Source organism: Diceros bicornis, chromosome 4 (genome assembly GCF_020826845.1).
Source record: "Diceros bicornis minor isolate mBicDic1 chromosome 4, mDicBic1.mat.cur, whole genome shotgun sequence".
NCBI classification, from domain to species: Eukaryota; Metazoa; Chordata; class Mammalia; order Perissodactyla; family Rhinocerotidae; genus Diceros; species Diceros bicornis.
This window is the reverse complement of record NC_080743.1, coordinates 61,129,708-61,156,345: the sequence shown is the minus strand read 5'-3', so window position 1 is coordinate 61,156,345 and position 26,638 is coordinate 61,129,708. Positions and strand designations below refer to the sequence as shown.

At 42.9% G+C, this 26,638-nt stretch overlaps 1 protein-coding gene across 1 annotated transcript; it reads right to left on the bottom strand.

Annotated features, from left to right (window-relative positions):
* Positions 1 to 1,842: 1,842 nt before the first annotated feature.
* LOC131404608 (SLAM family member 9-like) lies at positions 1,843 to 26,159 on the bottom strand. The gene is made up of 6 exons (XM_058539506.1): positions 26,043 to 26,159; positions 23,434 to 23,817; positions 20,834 to 21,130; positions 6,039 to 6,155; positions 5,746 to 5,837; positions 1,843 to 5,480 (listed from the first exon to the last, which is right to left on the bottom strand). Exons 1-6 carry the CDS (start codon positions 26,113 to 26,115, stop codon positions 5,388 to 5,390), a joined length of 1,056 nt encoding a protein of 351 aa, XP_058395489.1. The 5' UTR covers positions 26,116 to 26,159; the 3' UTR covers positions 1,843 to 5,387.
* Between the last annotated feature and the right edge of the window lie 479 nt (positions 26,160 to 26,638).

Genomic DNA, 26,638 nt, shown 5'->3' with positions numbered 1-26,638 from the left:
GGCTCTTGCCTCTGAATGTGGCTGTGTGAGAATATGGTGCTTGAAACTGTTGGAGCCATCTCGGAGCAAAGGGGAGGTCAGGATTTGGTAGAGTCTGACCTGGAGCCCAGCATCCCTGATGCTGATCGAAACCCAGCCACAGCCTATCTCTGAGCTGGAAATTACCAGGGGAAGCAGCATGAGTGACATTACAGATGTGGGAAAGAGCAGCGAGTAGACAGGTGAAAAGGAATGGTTTTGGAGATTGCTGGCTTGTCTGTATCTGCTAAGTCATAGAGTGCAAAGAAGGAGGGGGTGGAGATTAAGTGGGACATGGTGATTGAAATTAGGTTTTGGACTTCTTGTTCAAGATGTTCACGAAACAAGTAGATGCATGCGTCTCCTCTCTTTCTCCAGCACCTTAAAAGTATAGTAAAAATATTTTGATTAAGTGTATAAATCACAACAGCAAAGACAGACACGGAGGTAACTAATCAGCAGACCAGAGATGTCTGGAGTTTTTGAAAATTCGGACTATACACAGTTTGGGGATAGGGTCCAAGCTTCTCTTCTTAAAAGCTCTCCAGTTGATCTGATGAACAGCCAGAGTTGTGAGCTGGGTCATGGGGAGGGTCCATTTAAATCAATTAGACCAAAATTTTCACTTTGCCTGTACTGTGTAGACATATCCAGAGATATTTGGGATGATTTCCGTAAACATTCTGAAGGCATCCATTGAACACAATAAAACGTGAAAATGAGCATAAATACTTTGAGTTTCCAAGATGATACGCTTCCTGTTTGCACATATGTGGCTTTATCTATCTGAAACACAGCTCTGCTCATGTCACTGCCCTGCTCAAAAATTTTAATAGATAATCTTTTCTCTGATAAGTGTGGGAGATCAAGATTTGGCCACCCTGAAATATATCTCTTTACCTTGATTGTTTTCTCTGAGGGACATTTGACCCCCCCTCCACTAACTGCCTAAAGAATTTGACATGATGGCTCCTTCCTGGAACAGATCTTCTATCATGATGGCTGTAAAGATAATGTAGGATAGAGGTTACAATAGGAAAGGCACCAAGCCTCTTTTATCAAAAACTCTGTCTCTCCCTGACCACATTATCTATAGATGACCCTGAAAAGAATTGTCCTCCTGCCCTCTGAAGTCCCAGGCCACTAACCACCCCCAACATGTTCCTTGCCTTTAGCTGCAATACTTAAGCAAGCAGCTTAGACAGAGGGAAGGGTTGCTCATTTCTGAGTTTCTCCCATGTATACATGTAATTAAACTTGGTATTATTTTCTCCTGCTAACTTGTCTTGTTAATTATTTGGACAACCATAAGAACCTTAAGGAAAAGGGCAGAAGGAGATTCTCCCTCTTCCCCCGACATAAGCATTATGGAGAATCTGATGATAGAGAAAAAGAGACAAATTTCAGAAGATAACCACTGTTAACTTCTTCACATATCAGCTTTTAGACTTTCTTTGTGCCGACATAAACATATGTTTATATATATTTATAATATAGGATAATGGTACACATACTGTCCCATAACTCATATAATATGTCAGGGACAATTTCCCACTTAAATGTATAAAGATATAATTTATCCTTCTTATTACTCTATAGTATTCCATCATGTGGATGCACTATACTTTATTTAACCAGTATATAGTTGCTAAGAGCAGAAGCTTTAGAACCAACTTCAAAATCTAATCCTAGCTCTGCCACTTACTAGTTCTGTGACCTGGAACAAGTTCATTAACATATCAGTGTTGCAGTTTCCTGGGAATAACAATGGAACTTGCATAACAGGATTTGCAGTTTACATTTCCAGGCCTCAATTCCCATTTGTCTTTAAACTACAGCTCATATTAAATGCACCCTGACTCACAACCTCTTGAAGTACTATGAAGAAAAATAGAGCATGGAGGAGGGAGGATGGAACCTGGAGAAGTTTTCGGCTTTAAGTAGGGAGGTCACGGTAGATCTTACTGAGAAGATAACATTTGTACAAAGACCTGAAGGAGGTCAGGAAATGAGAAGTGCAGATACCTGGAGGAAGAGAATGCTAGGCACAGCAATGGCCCTGAGGCAGGAGCATGCATGGTGTATTGAAGGAAAGGCAAAAGCCCAGTGTCCTAGAGTGAATGGAGGGAGGAGGGGAGCATGAGAGATAAGGGCAGATGGTACAGGGCCTTGCAGATAAAGTGGACCCATGGGGGAGTTCTGAGCTAAGGAGTAATGGGATGCAACTTAGGTTTTGAAAAGACCAGCCTGGATGACATTTTGAAAACAGACATTGAGGGGTTAAGTCAAAAGTAGGGAGACTGAGGCTACTGCAATAATCCAGGTGAGAAATGATGGTCACGTTGGACCAGGGAGGTGGTGTGAGATTATAAAGATAAATATATGAAAATAAATATTTGAATATATATATTGAATGAAAAGAAATAAGTATTTGCTGATAGAGTGTGGAGTATGAGAAAAAGAATTAAGTCAAGGATGACACCAAGGTTCTGTGGCCAGAACAAATGGAAGGATTGAGGTGACATTTTGGGGGCTGGGAAACTCTATAGGCAGCATGTTTGGGGAGTTTGAATTTAGACATGTCAAGCTGGAGATGCCTGTTATATATGCAAGTGGAGATGTCAAGTAAACACTTGGCAATTTGCAATGTGGAGTCCAGGGGAGGGATCACATCTGTATGTCCCTTTTGCCACGTAAGGTCATATAGTCACAGGTTCCAGGGATTAGTGCATAGCCATAACATCAGAAGAGAATGAGTGTAGATAGTGAAGAGAGGTGGCTTGGGTGGTCTGGGTATGAACCCTGGCATATTCTAAAACTTAGAGGTTGGAGACATGGGAAAGAAACTGATACAGGAAACTAAAGAGCAACCACTGAGTAGGAGGAAAATAATGGTGTGTGGGGAATGCAAGGTGAAGACAGTGTGTCAGGGAAGCATAGGTCCATTGCTGCTGAGAGTTCATAGGAGACGAGGACTGAGAACTGACTATGGGATTCAACAACACGGAGTTTCCTGATCACCTGGACAAGAGCAGATTCAATTGAGTGGTGAGAGTGATGCATGAAAAGAGAGAATTTGAGAGAAAGAGATTTCTTCAAATAAAGTATACAATTGGTCAATATGCACATGAAAAGATATTCAACATCAATTAATCATTAAAGAAATACAATTCATAGCTACAATGTGACACAACTTCACCTACCTGCCTTGGGATAGCTACAATCAAAAAATAATAAAAGTTGGAGAGGATGTGGATAAATCCTCATATATTGCTGGCAAAAATGTAAAATGGTGCAGCTGCAGTTGGAAGATAGGATGAAAAAATTAGAGGAGGATGGAATACAAGAAGCGTTATGAGGGATAACCCAGTGGAAGAGAGTAACTGGCTAGGAGTCCGGAATGAGGGAGAATGTAGTAAAATGAGTGAAATTATGATCTCCTGTGGACCCAAATCATGCCTGCATCACTTAAACTCAGAAGATCTTGTGTGAGGAACATAACATCTCTGGCTTTTATTTTTCCATCTATACAATGGGGATTTCTGCCTCGTAGAACTGTTGAAGGTTAAGTGAGAAACTTATGTAAAACCTATTGAATGAAGTTAGGAATAATAATGCCAAAGGGAGCCGGTTTTAGGATGGGGATGCTGAAATCCACAACACACCTTGTATGAGAGGAAAGAATTCCCATAAGACTCAAGAGGGAGAAGCATCTCTTCCTTTTATGTGCGCCAGAGTGCAAGGTCGCTCCTTCCATGTCTCCCACCCACCAAGTCCCCATGGATATTTAAGGGACAATTTTTCTTTCAGCCATCAACTTCTCCATCCATCATCAGGTTGAGTTCATTTCAAGTTGGGGCACCTGAGTCAGAAGACCAGGATCCTTGGGAGAGGAACAAATGGAGGATATTTCCATCAGAATATTCCAGGATTCCAAGTTCTTCAATGACCATGTGGTAAAGAGTAAGATGTGAATGCTGGTTCATCCAGTGTTGGATTTAAGGCTTTGCTCTACTACCAACCAGTCTGGGACATTGGTTACTTGTCCTGCAAAATGAGGAGAATAATACCTCCTCTAGAGAGTTCTTAAAAGAAATAATATATGAAAAATGCCTAGGACAAAAGTGCCAGCTCTGGTGGTCTACTGGTTAAGGTTCAGCACTCTCCCCACTGCAGCCCAGGTTTGTTTTAGTGATAGAAAACCACACCACTCATCTGTCAGTTGTCATACTGTGGCAGCTGCATGTTTGCTGTCATGTTGAAAGCTATGCCACCAGTATTTCAAATACTAGCAGGGTCACCCATGGTGGGCAAGTTTCAGTGGGTCTTCCAAACCACGACAGACTAGGAAGAAGGACCTGGCCACTCACTTCTGAATAAAATGGACATGAAAACCCTATGAATAACAGTGGAGCATAGCCTGATACAGTGCCACAAGAAGGAGGATGGTGCAAAAACAGCAGGTGAGGCTTCACGCCTCACACTCCACAGCAGCCCCACCAAGGCAGGTAGGAGGACACTGCACATCCATTCTAACCACGAAGTGCCCCTATCCAAGACAGGGGAAGAGCTGAAGCTATTTTCCTAAGAATACAACTCCCAGCTTTGGGCCTCTGGGGCCTTCTCTGAGAAACAAAATACTTGAAAGGGTCTGAAATAGTACAAATTCCTCTTCCCACTCCACAGGAAGGTAGATTTGGGACCCAGGGACTGACGCTGAGGCTGAGATACAGGTTAGCACAGGTGGCCAACAGCAAGGGCTCTGGGCAGTATATAATATACATTGTTGACACTCTCCCCAATACACACACACACACACACACACACACACACAACACATACACTGCCCAAGACCCCCAAGGGAGCCCTACACAAGGTTCACAAGAAGCCTCAGGTAGTCCCTTTGTTGGCTCCTACCCATCTGCGCTGCCTCCATTAATCCCCAACTCAGCATCCAGCACCAAGGACCTCACTCCCTCCTCTGTGGCATGGTCAACAACTCTACATAATCCCCACGCCTAGGCCCGTGTTCTCAGAGAGACACACAGCAGAGGCTGTGGGGATTAACACATACACAGTCAGGATGGTGCCCTTTGGGAAGTTTCAGGAGAGGGGTCAAGAGCCAAGTCAATGACAGAGGAAGAGCACTAGACCTGCAAGGGTGAGGGTCATGAGTGGGAGGGCAGCTTGAGGAGGTGTCAGAGGAAGTGACAGGGCCACGTGTGCCCAGAGAGTTGAGGACTCCAGGGTCAAAGTAACGCAGACCAGGGGAAGCTGAAGCTGGACCAGAGCTGGAAGAGGTGGGTGTCTGCCGGGATCAAGCTCAGCATGGAGGTGTCCAGGAATGCTGATTCTCCTGCTTTCTGCAATTAAATCATCTTCATGGCCAGGCCTGGCTTCTGGACCTCACTGCGGAGAGTAGTGAGAGGCTCCTTTTCTTCTAGATGTCGTTCACCCATACCCTAGGAATGCAAGACAGAGGGTTCCTAGAACAGCTGAGGGATAGAGAGGCCCCAGAGAGACCCATGGAACCAATGTTGCAGACATGAACTCCACGTGAATTCCCCCAGAGCACCCAGCACTACACTGGCCCCAGTTGTAAATTTTGTTAGTAAAATACCAGTGACTATCTGGAAAGAGTTAAAGAGACAGCAGGGGTAGAAATGCCCAGACCCAGGCACAGAGGGACCTGGGAGAGCCCAGTTGGACACTGATCCCAGCTCTCACCTTGTCCCTGCCCCCTCGAAACTCCTTGTGCCTCAGTTCTGCGTAGTGTATGTCACCATCATGGTTTTTGTGTTCCTCCTGCAATTCTGCACCTGAGTCACACACAGACTGGAGCTTGAATCTTGGCCTTGGAAACCTGTACCCTCCCCCTGTGCTATGAACCCCAAGGCCATGTCTACACACCACCCCTTCTGCAGGGACATTCCCTGAGCAGCAAAATGCAGGAGAAAGGGAACCGAGGGCCCAGTGGGGGAGGGGAGATATCTGAGCCAGACAGTAGAGGTGCAACCTGCCTGTTCCAGTCTCCATCTTCTTCTTCTCACGTGTCTTCCAAAGGCACAGTCCAGCCCCGAGGATCAACAGCATGACCATGGTGGGCCCTAGGCTGACTTTCAGGGTGCCTGCCAAATCTGTTTCCCTCACACAGAGAGAGTGAAGAAAGTTAACGTAAGAGAGAACTTGAGATACCCACTGCCAGGAGAGATAGAGAGAGCAGGAGGAGCAGTCTGAAGATCCTGGTTCAGAACGTGAAGAAGGAGAAGCATGAGGTGCATTCATTCAGCCAGTTCCCAAGCTCCTGCTTGGTGCCAGGGATACTGAGATGAACAAGACTTTGTCCACGCCCTTGGAGCTCATCACCCAGGGGGGAAGACTGAGAAAATAACAAAGTCTGCCAGCCAGAGGGATCACAGTACAGTAGAGGTTTACACCTTGTACACGGGTGTTCAGGGAGGGCCTCCCAGAGGAGGTAATGGGTAACCTGAGTCTTGAAGGAGGAATAAGAGTTTCCCAGATATTCAGGGCGGGCATTGCATTCCAGGAGGGAGGAGCAGCTCGTTCAGGGAGTGGCTGTGTCAAAAATCCAGCCCCCGGGAGAGAAGGCGAGATGGCAGTGTAGGAAGACTCTGAACTCACCTCCTCTCATGGACACAGCCAATTTACAACTACTCTTGGAAAAATTACCCATGAGAGAGAACTGAAAACTGGATAAGAGGAACCCCTGCAACAAACGACAATCCTAATTGAGGTGGAGGAGGCAGAAATTCCCTTCTGGAGAGAAAAAAAGACACCTTCACAATCCACAATGCTTCACAGCCGCCCGGGAGCAACCCAAAGATATGCAGTCCTCCCTGGAGGAATGGGGGACTTGAGCTGGGGAGCGCTCTCACTACAGGCATTATTTGGACCCAGCACAACCGAGACAAGTGTCATAATATCTGGCTTTGCTGGCTGCAAATAACAATGGGGAATATCCCCAGAAATGCTGGGACACAAAAAATTAAAGCCGGCTCTTAAAGGGCCCATGCACAAACTCACCCATTTCAGAAAGCAATCTAAAATCACCAGAAAGAAAGGTGCACAGCTCTTTGGTGAAAAGAGACTCACCTGATAGGCTCTGGGTGCATCTCGGTGAGAGGTCAGCCTTCTCCAGGGACTGGGATATTGGCGGCGACCATTTTTGTGACCTGGTGTGGGCGTGCTGACACAGACACTGGCAGACACCATTGGAGTTCTCCCTGTGGCCTGCTAACCCAGGGTCTGCCCCACCCACTAGAGCATGGATTTAATCTAGCTCAACCAAGGAAAGCAGCCCACCCTAGAGTCTGGCCCCACCCAACCACAAGCACTCAGGTAACTTGTGACCCTGCTAAGCAAGCTGCCTGGATTCTCTGAAGCCTAGCAAGTGGGTCCACATGTCTGGTGCAGAGTGTGCAGGAGGAGTTGGTGGAGAGTGTGGGGCATTGGTGGAGTGAGTGGGGCTCCTGCCTTGGAGTGACTGGGTCCACTCCAGGGGGTTGGGGCACACGCACAGGGCAGGACTGTTGACTGTGTGTGTGGCTGTGTGGCTGGCAGGGCTTGTCAGCTGCAGAAGACTTGTGCTTCTCAAAGACCCACATAGGGGATTGGCCCCACCTTCCAAAGACTGAAACAATTGGGTGCTCCCATGCCTAAGGCCAGCTCCACCCAGCTGTAATCCTCAGAGAGCTAACAAGAGCATTATGGGCCAGAGGCTTATAGTAATTGTAAGCCCCTGAGACTAACAACCAGCCACAGTGGGGGCCTACTCACTTAATAGAAAAACTGCAACAGGAATGTGCTATTAGACCTTGCAGCCAACTGTGCTGGGGTTCCCCACACCCAATAAAGAGATTGAAGGGCCCACAACAACTACATGGAGCTGAGCATTACAACCAGCTGGCCAGGGGGACAGCTCAGCCTCCCTTGACACCTACGGCAACAGAAACCGTGCTACAACAGAAGGACACACTTAGCCCACAAAGGGGTCGCTCCTGGAACATTCAGAACTGGTGAGGAGAGGGAAGCACATTGCCGGGCCTCCTAAGGCATCACTTATATAAGGTCACCTCTCCAAGATCAGGAGACATAGCTGACCTACCTAATGCACAGACACAAGCGCAGGGAAAGAGGCAAAATGAGGAGGCAAAGGAATACATTCCAAGCAAGGGAACAGGACAAAACCCCAGAAAAGGAACTAAATTAAACAGAAATGAGCAATCTAACTGACAGAGAGTTCAAACAAAGAGTGTTAAGGATGCTCACTGATCTTTGGAGAAGAATGGATGAACTCAGTGAGAACATCAACAAAGAAATAGAAGATATAAAAAAGAACCAATCAGAAATGAAGAATACAATACTGGAAATGAAAATTTCACTAGAGGGTCTTAAAAGCAGAGTAGAGGATACAGAAGAATGGATCAGTGAACTGGACAAAAGACTAGAGGAAATCACCCAAGCTGGACAGGTAAAAGAAAAAAGAATTTAAAAGAGTGAGGACAGTCTAAGGGACCTCTGAAACAACATCAAGCACAGTAACATCCGTGTTATAGGTGTCCCGGAAAGAGAAGAGTGAGACAAAGGGGCAGAGAATCTATTTGAAGAAATAATAGCTGAAAACTTCCCTAACCTAGGGAAGGAAACAGACATCCAGGTACAGGAAGCACAGAGAGCACCAAACAAGAGAAACCCAAAGAGGCCCACACTAAGACAGATCATAATCAAAATGCCCCGAATTAAAGATAAAGAGAGAATCCTAAAAGCCACAAGAGAAAGACAACAAGTTACATAAAAAGGAAACCCCATAAGGCTATCAGCTGACTTCTCAGCAGAAACCTTACAGGCTAGAAGAGAGTGGCACAATATACTTCAAGTGCTAAAAGGAAAAAACCTATGGCCAAGAATACTCTACCCAGCAAGGTATTATTCAGAATGGAAGGAGTGATAAAGAGTTTCAAGGACAAGCAAAAATTAAAGGAGTTTATCACCAAGAAACCAGACCTACAAGAGATGCTAAAGAGACTTATTTAAGGGGGAAAGAGAAGACCACAAATAGGAAAACTTATCTATTTCCTTGATAAGAGGGTAACAGATACAAACACACAAAAAAGAGGTTAGATATGATATCAAAAACATAAAATGTGTGAGGAGGGGAGTAAAAGAATAGAGCATTCAGATAGATGTCAAACTAAAGAGAGCATTAACTTAATATAGATTGCTATCTATGTAGGTTACTATATATGAACTTCATGGTAATCACAAACCAGAGATCTATAATAAATACACAAAAAACTAAGAGAAAGGAACCTAAACATAACACTAAAGAAAGCCATCAAACCACAAGGGAAGAGCTCAAGACAAGAAGAAAGGAACAGAGAAGAACTACTAAAACACCGAGAAAAAAAGTTAAAAAATGGCAGTAAGTACATACTTATCAATAGCTACTTTAAACATCAATGGACCAAATGCTCCAATTCAAAGGCATAGGGTGGTTAACTGGATGAAAAAGCAAGACCTATATATATGCTTCACACATGAGACATACTTCAGACCTAAAGACACTCATAAACTGAAAGTGAAGGGATGGAAAAAGATACTCCATGCAAATGACAATGAAAAGAAAGCTGGGGTAGCAATACTCATATCAGATAAAATAGACTTTAAAACAAAAACTGTAACAAGAAACAAAGAAAGGCACTACATAGTGATCAAGAGAACAATCCAACAAGAGGATATAACACTTGTAAATATCTACACACCCAATGTAGGAGCACCTAAATATATAAAGCAATTATTACCAGACACAAAATGAGAAATAGACAGCAACACAATAATATTAGGGGACTTTGACACTCCACTTACACCAATGAATAGATCATCCAAACAGAAGATCAATAAGGAAAAATTAGCCTTAAATGACACACTAGAACAGATGGACTTAGGAGATATATACAGAACATTCCATCCAAAAACTGAAGAGTAAACATTCTTTTCAAATGCACATGGAACATTCTCTAAGATTGATCACATATTAGGCCACAAAACAAGTCACCATAAATTTAAGAAGATTGAAATAATACCAAGCATCTTTTCTGACCACAATGGTATGAAACTAGAAATCAACTATAGGAAGAAAACCAGAAAAGACACAAATATCTGGAGATTAAACAAAACGCTACTGAACAATGATTATGCCCATGAAGAAATCAAAAAATACCTGGAGAAAAATGAAAATGAAAATACGACATGCCAGAATTTATGAGATACAGCAAAAGCGGTTCTAAGAGGGAAGTTTATAGCAATGCAGGCCTATCTCAACAAACAAGAAAAATCTCAAATAAACAATCTCTCAGTGCACCTAAAGGAACTGGAAAAAGAAGAACAAAGCCCAAAATCAGTAGAAGGGGGGAAATAATAAAAATCAGAGCAGAAATAAATGAAATAGAGACGACAAAAAAATAGAAAAAATTAATAAAACCAAGAGCTGGTTCTTTGAAAAGGTAAATAAAATTGATAAACCTTTAGCAAGACTCACCAAGTAAAAAAGAGAGAAGGCTCAAATAAATAAAATCAGAAATGAAAGAGGAGAAATTACAATGGACACCTCAGAAATACAAAAGATTATAAGACAATACTACAAAAAGCTATATGCCAAAAAATTTGATACTTTAGAATAAATGGATAAATTCTTAGAATTATACAACCTTCCACAACTGAATCAAGAAGAAATAGAGAATTTGATTAGACCAATCACTAGTAAGGAGATCCAAACAGTAATCAAAAACCTTCAAAAAAATAAAAGCCCAGGACCAGATGGCTTCCTGGATGAATTCTACCAAACATTCAAAGAAGAGTTAATACCTATCCTTCTCAAACTCTTCCAAAAAATTGAAGAGGAGGGGAAGCTTCCTAACTCATTCTACAAAGCCAACATTACCCCGATACCAACACCAGACAAGGACAACACAAAAAAGAGAAAATTAAATACCAATATCACTGATGAAAATTGATGCAAAAATCTTCAACAAAGAACTAGCAAATCACATACAACAATACATTAAAAAGATCATACACCATGATCAGCTAGGATTTATTCCAGGGATGCAGGGATGGTTCAACATCTGCAAATCAACCAACGTGACACACAGCATTTATAAAATGAAAAATGAAAACCACATGATCATCTCAATAGATGCAGAGAAAGCATTTGACAAGATACAGCATCCATTTATGATAAAGACTCTGAATAAAATGTGTTTAGAAGGAAAGCACCTCAAAATAATAAAGCTCCTATATGACAAACCCACAGCTAATATCATCCTCAATGGTGAAAAACTGAAAGCTTTCCCTCTAAGAACAGGAACCAGACAAGGATGCCCACTTTCACCACTCTTATTTAACATGGTATTGGAAGTCCTAGCAAGAGCAGTCAGGCACAAAAAAGAAATAAATGGGATCCAAAATGGAAAGGAAGAAGTAAAACTGTCACTATCTGCAGGTGACATGATTTTGTATACAGAAAACCTTAAATAATCCACCAAAAAACTTTTGGAAATAATAAATGAATACAGTAAAGTTGCAGGATACAAAATCAACATAGAAAAATCAGTTGTGTTTCTATACACTAACAACGATGCAGGAGAAAGAGAAATTAAGAATACAATCCCATTTACAATTGCAACAAAAAGAATAAAATACCTAGAAATAAACTTAACCAAAGAAATGAAAGATCTATACACTGAACACTGTAAAACATTCCTGAAAGAAATTGAAGAAGACACAAAGAAATGGAAAAATATTCCGTGCGACTGGATTGGAAGAATTAAAATAGTTAAGGTGTTCATACTTTCTAGAGCAATCTATACATTCAATGTAATACCCATCAAAGTTCCAACAACGTTTTTCACAGAAATAGAACAAAGAATCCTAAAATTTATATGGAACAACAAAAGACCCCGAATAGCTAAAGGAATCCTGAGAAAAAAAGAACAAAGTTGGCGGTATTACACTCCCTGATTTCAAAATATACTATAAAGCAATAGTAACCAAAACAGCATGGCACTGGCATAAAAATAGACACACAGATCAACAGTATAGAATTGAGAGCCCAGAAATAAACCCACAAATCTATGGACAGCTAATTTTCAACAAAGGAGCCAAGAACATGCAATGGAGAAAGGACATTCTCTTCAACAAATGGTGTTGGGAAAACTGGACAGCCACATGCAAAGAAATGAAAATAAACCATTACCTTACACCATACACAAAAATTAACTCAAAATGGATTAAAAACTTGAATGTAACACCTGAAACCATGAAACTTCTAGAAGAAAATGTAGGCGGTAAGCTCTTCAGCATCAGTCTTAGTAACGTATTTTCAAGTACTGTGTCTGACCTGGCAAGAGAAACAATAGAAAAAATAAACAAATGGGACTACATCAAACTAAAAAGCTTCTGCACAGCAAAGGAAACCATCAACAAAACAAAGGGACAACCTAACAATTGGGAGAAGATATTTGCAAACCATATATCTGATAAGGGGTTAATCTCAAAAATATATAAAGAACTCATACATCTCAACAACAAAAAAACTAACAACCCAATTAAAAAATGGGCAAAAGGATCGAGGAGTGACGTCAGCATCATGGCGGAGTGAGCTTTCCCATGAACTCTTCCCCCGATAAGATACAACAAAAGGAACAGTCACGGACCAACAACGGAATCCCAGACAGTGAAAAGCTAGAGCGGAGGGATCCACACTGCTGCACATCTGAGAGCGGAACGTGCTGGGCCCCTGGAGGAAATGAGGAGAGGTAAGGAGAACTCCTCTCCCTCCCCATCAGATCAGCGATCACGGTCCGCGCGGCTCCCAGAGAGGGGGGAGGGGCTGCCCTCGGCGGGGAAACCGTGGCTCTTCGGACTTTCTCAGCCAGTGGGAAACTCCGGCACAGAGGACTCAGAGAAGCCACAGGGCTACCATCAACATCTGAGCACCCCAGAGAGCAGATAAAGAGGGGCAAACGAGAAGCCTCCCCCGTCAGGGACCCAGAGAGCAAAAGAGAGAGCTCCCCCCTCCCCGCAAACTGGACTCTGCAGCTCAACCGACCAGACCAGACCTAGCGATCCGCGACAGACCAGACCAAGTGATCCGTGACAGACCAGACCAAGCCATCCGCAGCAGACCTGATCAAACGACGGGACCCGTGGATCGCAGCAGGGAAAAAAAAACCAAAAAAAAACAAAACTGCAGATCGCAGCAGAAAAACCAGGGCAGAGCACAGGGGGCTTAGACTACACAGCCCTTTACCACCAGACAGTGGCGGCAGGTGGAAATTGCAACCAGAGATTTCCAGGATGAGGAAAAACAAAACCAACACAGGAACCACAATGCAAAAATATATGAAATCACCAGACCAGAAACAAAATGAAAAGCACCCAGAAATCAACCCCGAAGACACAGAAATCCATAAACTAAATGACAGAGATTTCAAAATAGCTATCATAAAAACGCTCAATGAAATACGAGACAACACAGACAAACAATTCAATGAGATTAGGAGTTTCTTCACAAAAGAGATTGAAATCATAAAGAAAAACCAATCAGTGCTGATGGAGATGAAGAACACAATGGAGGAGATAAAGGAGAATCTGGAATCTCTAAAGAACAGAGCTGACAATATGGAGGAAAGAATTAGCACCTTAGAGGATAGGAATACAGATATACTCCAGATGGAAGAGGAGAGAGAACTAAGACTAAAAAGAAATGAAGAAAGACTCCGAGAAATATCTGACTCTATCAGAAAATGTAAAATAAGAATTATAGGTATTCCTGAGGGAGAGGAGAGGGAAAGAGGAACAGAGAGCCTATTCAAGGAAATAATAGCTGAGAATTTCCCAAATCTGGGGAAGGAGCAGGAAATACCAGTAAGCGAAGCCAACAGGACGCCTATATATATTAACAGACAAAGGCCTTCACCACGACACCTAGTGGTAAGGCTAGCCAGGGTCAACGACAAAGAAACCATATTAAGGGCAGCTAGACAAAAACAAAAAGTAATGTACAAAGGAACTCCCATCAGGCTCTCAGCGGATTTCTCAACAGAAACTTTATAGGCTAGAAGAGACTGGAATGATATATTCAAAATACTGAAAGACAAAAACTTTCAGCCAAGAATACTCTATCCAGCAAAAATATCCTTCAAATATGATGGAGAAATAGTAACTCTCCCAGATAAACAAAAGCTAAGGGAGTTCATGGCCATGAGACCCCCACTACAAGAAATACTCAAGAAGGCCCTCAGGCCTGAAAAAAAGAAGAGAAAGGGAACACGAAGCTTGGAGGAAGGAGAAAAGTAGGTAGACAAACTCAGAAAAATAGTAGATCTTTACCGGAATAGGTTAGCAACCACTTAAATACTAAATTCAAAGATCAAAGGAAGAAATTCACCAAAAATAAATTTAACCTCATCACTGTAAACACACAACCACAACACAAGATAGAATAAGGTATAACAAGAAAAACTTAGAAGGGGAAGAGGAAAGCGACTGAATTGATTTAGTATAAGGAAATAGGCCATCAGATAATGGACTATCTCATACACAAGATTTTTTGCCCAAACCTCAAGGTAACCACTAAACAAATAATCAAAACAAAACCACATATGATAAATAAAAAGAAAACTAGAAGAGTCATAAGACAGAACATCCAAACTGAATTGGCAGTCCAAAACAAATGGGACAAGAAACAAAGGAAATGCAAAAGAACCAGAAAATAAGTGACAAAACAGCAACATTCAGCCCTCATATATCAATAATTACCCTAAATGTAAATGGATTGAACTCTCCAATCAAAAGATACAGAGTGGCAGGATGGATTAAAAAGCAAGACCCAACAATATGCTGCCTTCAAGAAACACATCTTAGCACTAAAGACAAGCACAGGCTCAGAGTGAAAGGATGGAAGACAATACTCCAAGCTAATGGCAAACAAAAGAAAGCAGGTGTTGCCATACTCATATCAGACAAAGTAGACTTCAAGATAAAACAGGTTAAGAAAGACAAAGAAGGGAAATATATAATGATAAAAGGGACACTCCATCAAGAAGACATATCACTTATAAATATATATGCACCCAACATAGGGGCACCAATGTACATAAAGCAACTATTAACAAACCTAAAAGGAGAAATCAACAACAACACAATAATAGTAGGGGATCTTAACACCCCACTTACAGCAATGGATAGATCATCCAGACAAAAAGTCAATAAAGAAATAGTAGACTTAAATGAAAAACTGGACGAGATGGACCTAGTAGACTTATACAGAGCACTCCATCCAAAAACAGCTGACTACACATTCTTCTCAAGCACGCATGGAACATTCTCTAGGATAGACCATATGTTGGGAAACAAAGCAAGCCTCAATAAATTTAAGAAGATTGAAATCATAACAAGCATCTTTTCAGACCATAAGGCTATGAAACTGGAAATGAACCATGAAAAAAAAACTGGGAAAGTGACAAAAATGTGCAGATTAAACAACATGCTACTGAACAACCAATGGATCATTGATGAAATTAAAGGAGAAATCAAAAACTATCTGGAAACAAACGAAAATGATAATATGCCATATCAAACCATATGGGATGCAGCAAAAGCGGTCCTGAGAGGGAAACTCATAGCGATACAAGCCCACCTTAACAAACAAGAAAAAGCCCAAATAGGCAACCTTAAATTACACCTAACAGAACTAGAAAAAGAAGAACAAACAAAGCCCAAAGCCAGCAGAAGGAGAGAAATAATAAAAATCAAAGCAGAAATAAATGAAATTGAGACCAAAAAAACAGTAGAAAGGATTAATGAAACAAAGAGTTGGTTCTTCGAGAAAATAAACAAAATCGACAAACCCTTAGCCAGGCTTACTAAGAAAAAAAGAGAAAAGGCTCAAGTAAATAAAATTAGAAATGAAAGAGGAGAAATTACAACAGATACCATGGAAATACAGAGGATTATAAGAGAATACTATGAGAAATTATATGCCAACACATTGGACAATCTAGAAGAAATGGATAAATTCTTAGACTTATACAACCTCCCAAAATTGAACCAAGAAGAAATGGAGAATCTGAATAGACCAATAACAAGTAAAGAGATTGAAATAGTAATGAAAAACCTCCCAAAAAATAAAAGTCCAGGACCAGATGGCGTCTCCAGTGAATTTTACCAAACATTCAAAGAAGATTTAATACCCATCCTTCTCAAACTATTCCAAAAAATAGAGGAAGATGGAACATTTCCTGAATCATTCTACGAGGCCAACATCACCCTGATACCAAAACCAGACAAAGACAATACAAAGAAAGAAAATTACAGGCCAATATCGCTGATGAACATTGAGGCAAAAATCCTCAACAAAATATTGGCAAACCGAATACAACAATACATTAAAAAGATCGTACACCATGATCAAGTGGGATTTATACCAGGGATGCAGGGATGGTTCAACATCCGCAAATCAATCAACATGATACATCACATCAACAAAACAAAGAATAAAAACCACATGGTCATCTCAATAGACACAGAGAAGGCATTTGACAAGATACAACATCCATTTATGATAAAAACTCTCAATAAAATGGGAATAGAAGGAAAGTACCTCAACATAATAAAGGCCATATATGACAAACCCACAGCCAACATCATACTCAACGGGGAAAGACTGAAAGCCATTCCTCTGAGAACAGGAACGAGGCAGGGCTGCCCACTCTCACCACTCCTGTTCAACATAGTACTGGAGATTTTGGCCAAAGCAATTAGGCAAGAAAAAGGAATAAAAGGAATCCAAATAGGTAACGAAGAAGTGAAACTCTCACTATTTGCAGATGACATGATTGTATATATAGAAAACCCTAAAGAATCTGTTGGAAAACTGTTAGAAACAATCAACAACTACAGCAAAGTTGCAGGGTACAAAATCAATCTACAAAAATCAGTTGCATTTCTATATGCTAATAATGAACTAACAGAAAGAGAGCTCAAAAAGATAATACCATTTACAATTGCATCAAAAAGAATAAAATGCCTAGGAATAAATCTTACCAAGGAGGTGAAGGACCTATACAATGAGAACTACAAGACATTATTGAAAGAAATCCATTATGACATAAAGAAATGGAAAGATATCCCATGCATGTGGATTGGAAGAATAAACATAGTTAAAATGTCTATATTACCTAAAGCAATCTACAGATTCAATGCAATCCCAATCAGAATCCCAATGACATTCTTCACAGAAATAAAAAAAAGAATACTAAAATTTATATGGGGCAACAAAAGACCCCGAATAGCTAAAGAAATCCTAAAAAAAAAGAACAAAGCAGGAGGCATCACAATCCCTGACTTCAAAACACACTACAAAGCAATAGTAATCAAAACAGCATGGTACTGGTACAAAAACAGACACACAGATCAATGGAACAGAATTGAAAGCCCAGAAATAAAACCACACATATACGGACAGCTAATTTTCGACAAAGGTACTAAGAACATGCAATGGAGAAAGGAAAGTCTCTTCAATAAATGGTGTTGGGAAAACTGGACAGCCACATGCAAAAGAATGAAAGTGGACCATGTGCTATCGCCATTCACAAAAATTAACTCAAAATGGATCAAAGACCTGAAGGTGAGACCTGAAACTATAAAACTCATAGAAGAAAATATAGGCAACACACTATTTGACATTGGTTTTAAAGGAATCTTTTCAGATGACATGCCTACCCAGACTAGGGAAACTAAAGAAAAAATAAACAAATGGGACTTTATCAGATTAAAGAGCTTTTATAAGACAAATGAAACCAGAATCAAGATGAACAGACAATCAACCAGCTGGGAGAGAATATTTGCAAAACATACATCTGACAAGGGGTTGATCTCCATAATATATAAAGAACTCACACAACTGAACAACAAAAAAACAAACAACCCAATCAAAAAATGGGCAGAGGAAATGAACAGACACTTCTCCAAGGAAGATATACAGATGGTCAATAGGCACATGAAAAGATGCTCAACATCACTAATCATCAGGGAAATGCAAATCAAAACAACACTAAGATACCACCTCACGCCCGTTAGAATGGCTATAATCACCAAGACAAAAAACAACAAATGTTGGAGAGGATGTGGAAAAACAGGAACCCTCATACACAGCTGGTGGGAATGCAAATTGGTGCAGCCTCTATGGAAAACGGTATGGAGATTCCGCAAAGAATTAAAAATAGAGATGCCCTATTATCCAGCCATTCCACTACTGGGAATCTAACCAACGCACCTGAAATCAACAATCCAAAGAGGCTTATGCACCCCTATGTTCATTGCAGCATTATTCACCATAGCCAAGAAGTGGAAGCAACCTAAGTGTCCCTCGACTGACGATTGGATTAAGAAAATGTGGTATATATATACAATGGAATACTATTCGGCCATAAAAAAAGACAAAATTGTCCCATTTGCAACAACACGGATGGGCCTGGAGCGTATTATGTTAAGTGAAATAAGCCAGAAAGAGAAAGACAAACACTGTATGATCTCACTCATATGTGGAATATAAACCAACACATGGACAGAGAAAACTGGACTGTGGTTACCAGGGGCAGTGGGGGTGGGGGGTGGGCACAAGGGGTGAAGGGGGTCATATATATGGTGATGGACAAACAAAAATGTACAACCCAAAATTTCACAATGTTAGAAACCATTAAAACATCAATAAAAAAAAAATGGGCAAAAGACCTGGACAGACATTTCTACAAAGTTATACAGATGGCCAAGAGATACATGAAAAGATGTTCAACATCATTAACCATCAGGTAAATGCAAATCAAAACTACAATGAGATATCATCTCACGCCCATCAGAATGGCTTTAATTAACAAGACAGGAAACAACAAGTGTTGGAGAGGGTGTGGAGAGAAGGGAACTCTCAAACACTGCTGGAGGGAGTGCAAACTGGTGCAGCCACTATGGAAAATAGTATGGAAATTCCTCAAAAAATTAAGGATAGAACTACCATATGATCAAGCTATTCCACTGCTAGGTATTTATCCAAAGTACATGAAAAGACCAATGTGTAAAGTTACATGAACCTTTGTGTTCATTACAGCATTATTCACAACAGCCAAATCTTTGAAGCAACCTAAGTGCACATCAAGGGAAGAATGGATAAAGGAGATGTGGTATATATACACAACGGAATACTACTCAGCCATAAGAAATCCAGCCATTTGTGACAACGTGGATGGAACTTGAGGGTATTATGCTAAGCGACATAAGTCAGAGCGAGAAGGTCAAATACCATATGATCTCACTCATATGTATAAGATAAAAACAACAACAAACAAACACACAGAGACAGAGATTGGATTGGTGGTTACCAGAGGGGAAGGGGGGAGGCAGGAGGGCAAAAGGGATGATTAGGCAGATGTGTGGTAATGGACTGTAATTAGTATTTGGATGGTGAACATGATGTAATCCATGCAGAAACAGAAGAATAATGATGTACACCTCATATTTATACAATGTTATAAACCAATGTGCCTGCAATAAAATGAAAAAAATTTTAAAAAGCCAGCCCCTGGGAGTTGCCAGCACACCACTGCAGCAGACAGGGCAGGGAGGAGCAGGGCAAGGAAGGTCAGAGGGAGGCAGAAGTCTGTCTTCAGAGGGTCTTTTGGGTCATGCTGAGTGTGGAACTTTATCTGAGGCTCCAGTACGGGAGGTGAGGGGAGGGTAAAGGGGGTTTTATGTGATGCTGACACATCAGATCCCTCCAGCAGCTCATGGAGGATAGGTTAGAAGGGCGAGGTTGCACACAGGGGTACCAGGTCATTCATTCATTCATTCATTCATTCAATGAAACAATGTGAACAAATTGTGCCAGAAGCTGTGGTTGGCTCAGGGATTCAAAGGAGAACAAGGCATGGTCCCTGCCCTCAAGGTGTTCCAGGCTTCAGAGGAGACAGGTACATAAACAGAGCATAGCCACTCAGTGGGGGTCCAGGGATCCTCCTTAAAGGTGATGCCTGAGGGCAGGACATCTACAGCCCCTGCAGGGCCCTGTGCAAAATGAGAATGAGGAGCCCTTTGTTCAAAAACTGTTAGAAATGTCAAGATGGCCACTGCAGAGCTTTAAACCCAGCACAGGGCCTGTGTGACAACATGGGACACATGTTACTGAAGTCGGCCATGCCTGAGGGAAACCCTTCAGTAAGAATAAGGCAAGAAATGAAGGGAAGAGGTAGGAGGAATGATGGTAGAGGAAACAGCATATCCAGAGGATCAAAAACTGGCAATAGCAGAACATATTCGGGAACTCCAAGCAAGCAGTGTGGTGTGAACTGTGTCACTGAGGCCAAAACAATGGGCAGAGGAGCGTCTGAGCCCGGAATCCTACAGGGAGTCACTGGAGATCAGAACCTACAGGCGACACAGACAAATGACACAATCCACTTGCTTTTCCCAAAGACCACTCTGGACTCACTGTGGATGATGGGTGGGGTGGGGAGAGGGACTGGACAGCTGCTGCCTACCAGCAGGGGCACAAAGGGAGTGGCACAGACGTGAGAGATATTTAAAAGAAGGAACAAGTTGGATGTGCATCCCAGACTCCTGTTGGGGTGACCAGGTAGAGGTAGTGCTGATAAACACGGTGGGGAGAAAAGCCCAGAGTCCTCAGACCCCAGTGCTCTCTGAGCTCTGAGAGTGCCCCTCCCCTCTGGCAGGTTACACTCACCATGGGCACAGACCTCAGCAAGGGCTAAGGTGACAGTTTTCTTGTCCTCGGAGTTGCTGACCACACAGGTGAGGCTGGCATTGGGCTGGCTCAGAGGCAGGCTCACATTCAGGGTCCAGGAGTTGGGGGCTGGTCCCGGTGGCCCTCTCTGTTCCAGCTCCCTAGGGAGGCCCTTACTCTCCCAGGTCACATTCAGGTCCTCTGTGACCTGCACAGCCCTGCACTCCAGGGTGACGTTGCACCAGCCTGCTGTGATGGACTGTGACTGGACCAGGATCTGGGGACGGGGCACAGGCTCTGGGGTAGGAGGGACAAGAGAATGGAGCCTCACGTGAGTGGAAAATGTTACAGTTTGCACATTCTCATCCATTATCTCTCTGAAGCTCTAGCTTCCTCCCTCTACGGAAGGTGAGACATTTTATAGATCAAACAGAATTTACCCAAAGCTAAATATATAGCAAGAGATAAGAAGGAAGGGAGCCACCGAGTTAAGCCTTATGTGACTGCACTAGACTGAGAAAGTCTTCAAAATCTCCCACAAGAAGATAAAGCCTGCACTCCTCCTACCCAAGGCCCATTATGTTTAGAAATTGGGTCTTTCCTAGAAGTAAAAGAAATCGGGAGTGAAGGACCTGTCCTGGTCCAGGGCCCTCACTCCGCTTCTCTGGCTGAGATGATGCCAGGGAATACACAGCCCACAGTGAAGAAGGACATCCAGCCAGCTCTGGGAGTCCAGAGAAAGGCCACATTTGCCCAAAAGTAGGGACATTTGTGGGACATGCAGTGGTAGCGACTAGGAACGACAGCCCCGAGTGTGGTTAGAACATGCCACCTCTCTTGTGGTACAGAGAGGAAGAGAAGTGACAAATTTACAATCCAGTCACCGAAATTCCTTGAGGACCTAAAGCTATCAAAGCCACGTTCTCTGTAGCAGGGTATTTCTCTATGCAGAGGAACTGTAGGGAAGGAAAGTGTTGCTAAATGAGTTTCTTAAGAAGTGTGGCAAGGTAGACTTTCTCCTACATCTATGAGGCTTTTAGGGCTGGATTTTGTGAGTGAGGCTGGCCTTGGCCTGTGGCTGAGTAAGAGCAGAGGGGACGGGGAGAATGAACTGCAAGTGATTTCCAAATAATGTTAGGCGTAATATGACTCCCCTAAATGGGTCCACGTCCTAAACTTCAGAACCTGTGAATATCTTACGTTAATGGCAAACAGGAATTGAGGTAACGGATAGAATTAAGGTTCCTAACCAGCTGACATTAAAATAGTGAGATTATTCTGGATTTCTCTGGATGGGACAAATGTAATCACAAGGGTACTTAAAAGTGGAAGAAGGAAGGAGAGGAGTTCAGAGGACTGCACTGTGAGGAGGACTCGTCCCACCATTGCTGGCTGTGAAGATGGAGGAACATGGCCAAGAGCTAGGAATGCAGGCAGCCACCACGCGGTGGAAAAGGCAAGAAAATATTTCTCCCCTGGCTCCTCCAGAAAGGAACCCGGCCCTGCCAACACCTTGACTTTAGCCCAGTGAGACCCGTGTCTGACTTCTGACCTACATACAGCACAGTAAGGTAATAAACTTGTGTTGATTTAAGCTACTAGGTTAGTAGTACAGTAGTCCCCCCCATCTGTGGTTTCACTTTCTGCAGTTTCAATTACCCACGGTCAACTGTGGTCTTAAAATATTAAATGGAAAATTCCAGAAATAAATAATTCATGTTTTAAAATGCGCTGTTCTGAGTAGCGTGTTGAAATCTCGAACCATCCTGCTCCATCCCGCCTGGACAGGAACCATCCTTTTGTCCAGCATATCCATACTGTATACACTACCCATCGGTTAGTCACTTAGTAGCCATCTCAGTTATCACATAACTAAGATGGTATCACAGTTCTTGTGTTCCAGTAACCCTTATTTTACTTAATAATGACCACAAAGAGCAAGAGTAGTGATGCTGGCAATTCCGATATGCCAAAGAGAAGCCGTATAGCGCTTCTTTTAAGTGAAAAGGTGAAAGTTCTTGACTTGAAGAAATAAAAAAAATTGTATGCCGAGGTTTCTAACGTCTATGATAACTTTTATTACAGTATATTGTTATATTGTTATATTTTATTATTACTTATTGTTGTTATTCTCTTACGGTGCCTAATTTATAAATTAATGTTATCATAGGCATGTATGAATAGGAAACCACATAGTATATACAGTGTTCGGTACTATCCACGGATTCAGGCATCCACTGGGGGTCTTGGAATGCATCCCCTTTGCATAAGGTGTGACTACTGTAATTTGTTATAGCAGCAATAGAAAACTAATCGATAAATTAAGTCAACTTAACCCTCTAAGGAACAATAAATGTTAGGGCAAAATTCCATTTCCCGCAGATTTCCATTTTCCTCTCCCAAAACGTTGAAATGATTTTATTCCTGGTGTGAATCTCAACTCTGCTCTCCATTTGTGGTGAACCCACTTACTCTAATTTCAAGGGAGAAACTAGAGCCCAAAGGCTGGCGTTTAGAAAGAGTCCTGCAAAATGGGGCTCATGTGACCCTCCCAGGTGCAAAAGAAGACCATGGGATTAAGGTGAGGGGGTGTCACGTACCATAGACAGTGAGGTAGAAAATCTGGTTAGATTCCACTCCTCCAGTGAAGATGGCTCGAGCCTGGTAGGGCCCACTGTCCTCTTGAGTCAAGTTCTCAATCCTCAGGGACGTCACGTTGGGCACATGGACCCTCTGCTTATACTTGTCCTGGAGGCTGACCCAGGTTTGGGTCCTTTCTGACCCATTATGGACTCGCAGCATGACTCTGTATTTTAAGTCAGGGCCAAAGCCCCATGAGATTTCCTCCAGCTTGGCTTCTGGCTCCTTGATCACATGAAACAACACAGAACCTCCTCGGATCTCCTTCAGAGGAACGTGTGCTCCAGAATGCTGAACTCCAGAACCATGTATGCCAGAACTCTTGACCCCAGTGCTGCAGACACCTAGGGCATTGGAAACAGGAACAATAAGTGTTTTATCATCAAGAATAGAAGAGAGAAACACAGAACTCATCTTTTTAATGAAATCCATCCAATATACTCCCTTGATTCTTGGAAGGCAGCCTAGGACAATGAATTTGAAACAACTCTAGAATCAAGTCCTCGTTCTAGCGGAGTGTAACCTTGAACAGGTTACTTAAAGTTGCTAACCTCAGTTTCCTTACCTCCCTCAAAATGACAGTATGAATTAGATGAGATCAAGGATCAAAAGCACCAGCACATTTTCTGGCACATGCTAAGTGCACATCTGTAGGAGGCAGCTTCCAAAGCGGGTCCAAAGATGCCTGCCTCCTCTTGTTACACCCTTTGTAACCCCCTCCCCTGGAGTGTGTTCTGTACCTAGTGACTTGCTCTGAGGAACAGGATACAGCAAAGGTGGTGGGATGTCACTTAGGGATGGGAGGTTACACAAGACTGTGACCCGTCTTGCTCCCACTCTCTCTCCCACCATCTGATGAAGCCAGCTGCCCTGTGGGGAGGCCCACATGGCAAGGAACTGAGGGCAGCCTCCAACCAACAGCCAGGGAGGAACCGAGGCCCTTGGTCCAATAGCCACAGGAATTGCATCCTATCAGCAATCACACGAGTGAGCTTGGAAGTGGATTCCTCCCCGCTGAGTCTTGAGCTGACTGCAGCCCCAGTCAAGACTTTGATTCCAGTCTGAGAGACCCTGAGCCAGAGAACTCAGCTAAACCACCTCTGGATCCTGACCCTCAGAAGGCGTGGGACTGTACATGGTGTTGTTTAAAGGAGCTAAGCTTTCGAGTAACAAGTTACACAGCAATAGATAACTAATACAGTAATGAAGATTGCTCTCCCTTCCCTCTCCTTTTAGGTAGTGTAGTCAGGATGGGCTAGGCTGTGCTGCGGTTACAAATAATTATAATACCCCAGGGTCTTAGAACAAGGGGAGTTTATATCGCACAACACACAAGTTCTTTATTTAATTTCATTATATGTAAACATAAAATCTCAGATAACGTCCTAGATGAGATATTTGGCTTTCCTTAGGACAGTCTTTCTTTCAGTTCTTTTTTTGTTTAAACCTCCCACCTCTCAATTTCTCCCCCCTCAATTTCCTCCTCAAGTTCACCCTCTCCGAGAACCCACCTTAGCAGTCTACTGTTTCCTTCCACATCTTCTCCATTTATAAACATGTGGGGACACAGTCACCCTTAAATTTTGAAGGCTCCTATTCATTTACAAAATTAGAATTTCATTGTATTCAGTCTCCTGCATCTTGCTCATGGAAATCCATGTATCTGACCTCATGGAAACTGGAAATCCCACCCAGACAACTGGTACATTTGGTTTTTTATCCTCAGTATTATTCCATGATAAAGACACTCCTCAATTTTTTCAATCATTCCCAAACTGGTGGGCACCTCCCTTGTTTCCAGGGTTCGTCTCTAAAACAGTGCTTTCAGTCTGGGGTCTCCAGGACCTGAGCAGCATTTGGCAGTGGAGGGAGATGCAACCCACAAACATGAAAAAGGGCACCCCCTAGAGGATTCACTTTACTCAAAGATAAATATTTCTCAACTTTTTAAGATGAAAACTAACACTGTGGTGGAATGTAAAATTCACAAGTAATTTTAAGTTAAATGTGAGACTTCCAAGGACTCTCTTCTTTGTGCTTGGAGCTGAGCCCCTAACCTGGGCGAGGAGCAATCCTTCACTCTCCGTTTTCAGTGGAGAGGCCCAAGAAGCCAAGACTAGAGTTGATTCCTCCAGCTCAGACACGGGGGTGCCAGGTCAGCCCCCTCCTCCACATGACAGCTGCAGAGGCTGTGAGGGCCTCTATGAGTTCCAGGCCAGGGGTGCCCTGTTCCCAACCCCTCTGTCCCCAGGAGTGGCATCTTTGTCTGTCCCCACCCCCTCCTCAGGCAGCTCCAGGCTCTCCTGGCTTCACTGCTATTGCAGCAGAAGTGGCCTCACTTCCCTCTTAATGGTTACTTTAGTGCACTCAGGCTGCTAGGAGCTCAGGGTTCCTAGCCTCCCCACAGCCAAAAGGCCATTTGTTCTTTCTGTTCAACCCTGGACAGTACATTAGCTAAATTGTAAGAGTTCTTGTCTTTTCACTCAGCAAAGACATCAGACAGGGAAAGGAGACCCTGCCTCCCCACTCCACCCCACTGCCCTCCCTCCGAGGAGCCCGGGCCACTCACTGAGGAGGAGGCAGGTGAATCCCAGGAGCCAGGAGGCCCAGCAGAGGTGAGGGTTTTCTGAGCAGGGCCCCATCACAGGCTGCCTGCCGGCCTGTTCAGCTGCAGAGGAAACATCTAGGAGGAAGAGACAAAAGCAGAGGAAAAGCTTCACTCAGAAAAGCCCCTTATGCTCTTCCGTACCCCAAGGGCGGAGCTAAATATTAGTTCTGGGATGGTGGCCCAGTAGCTAGAGTAAGCCATTCAGATTTACATATCATCCCCAGCACCTACAGTAGGACCTCAAGAATAATTGCAGAATAAACGTATGACAGCCTCACTCTATGATGTGCCTGGCACTTTGTTGGAGAGGCCCCCACCCTGGGGGAAAATCAGCTTAGTGATCTCACACTTTCCACCCCTACACCCACTTAAAAACCTTACCTGCTTCTCTGGTTAACAGCCTGCCCTAGACAGCCCTGCCCACCAGTGCCAGCCTGTGGTCAGCTCAGAGGTCACACTATTACAGCCAGGCAGGGATAAGCCTCTCCTGTCCTCTGTCCCTTCACCATTTAATGAGTAAAATTTCCTTTCAGATTTTCCACAAATTTCAACTGTCA

What these genes read in the sequence shown, in the direction of transcription:
- LOC131404608 (XM_058539506.1), bottom strand. Translation starts at nt 26,115, where the DNA reads ATGGGGCCCTGCTCAGAAAACCCTCACCTCTGCTGGGCCTCCTGGCTC. An exon ending in TTTCTACCTCACTGTCTATG is followed by an intron (nt 21,131 to 23,433) that starts GTACGTGACACC and finishes CTCCTACCCCAG; the next exon opens with AGCCTGTGCCCCGTCCCCAG. An exon ending in GAAGATGGAGACTGGAACAG is followed by an intron (nt 5,838 to 6,038) that starts GCAGGTTGCACC and finishes TGTGTGACTCAG; the next exon opens with GTGCAGAATTGCAGGAGGAA.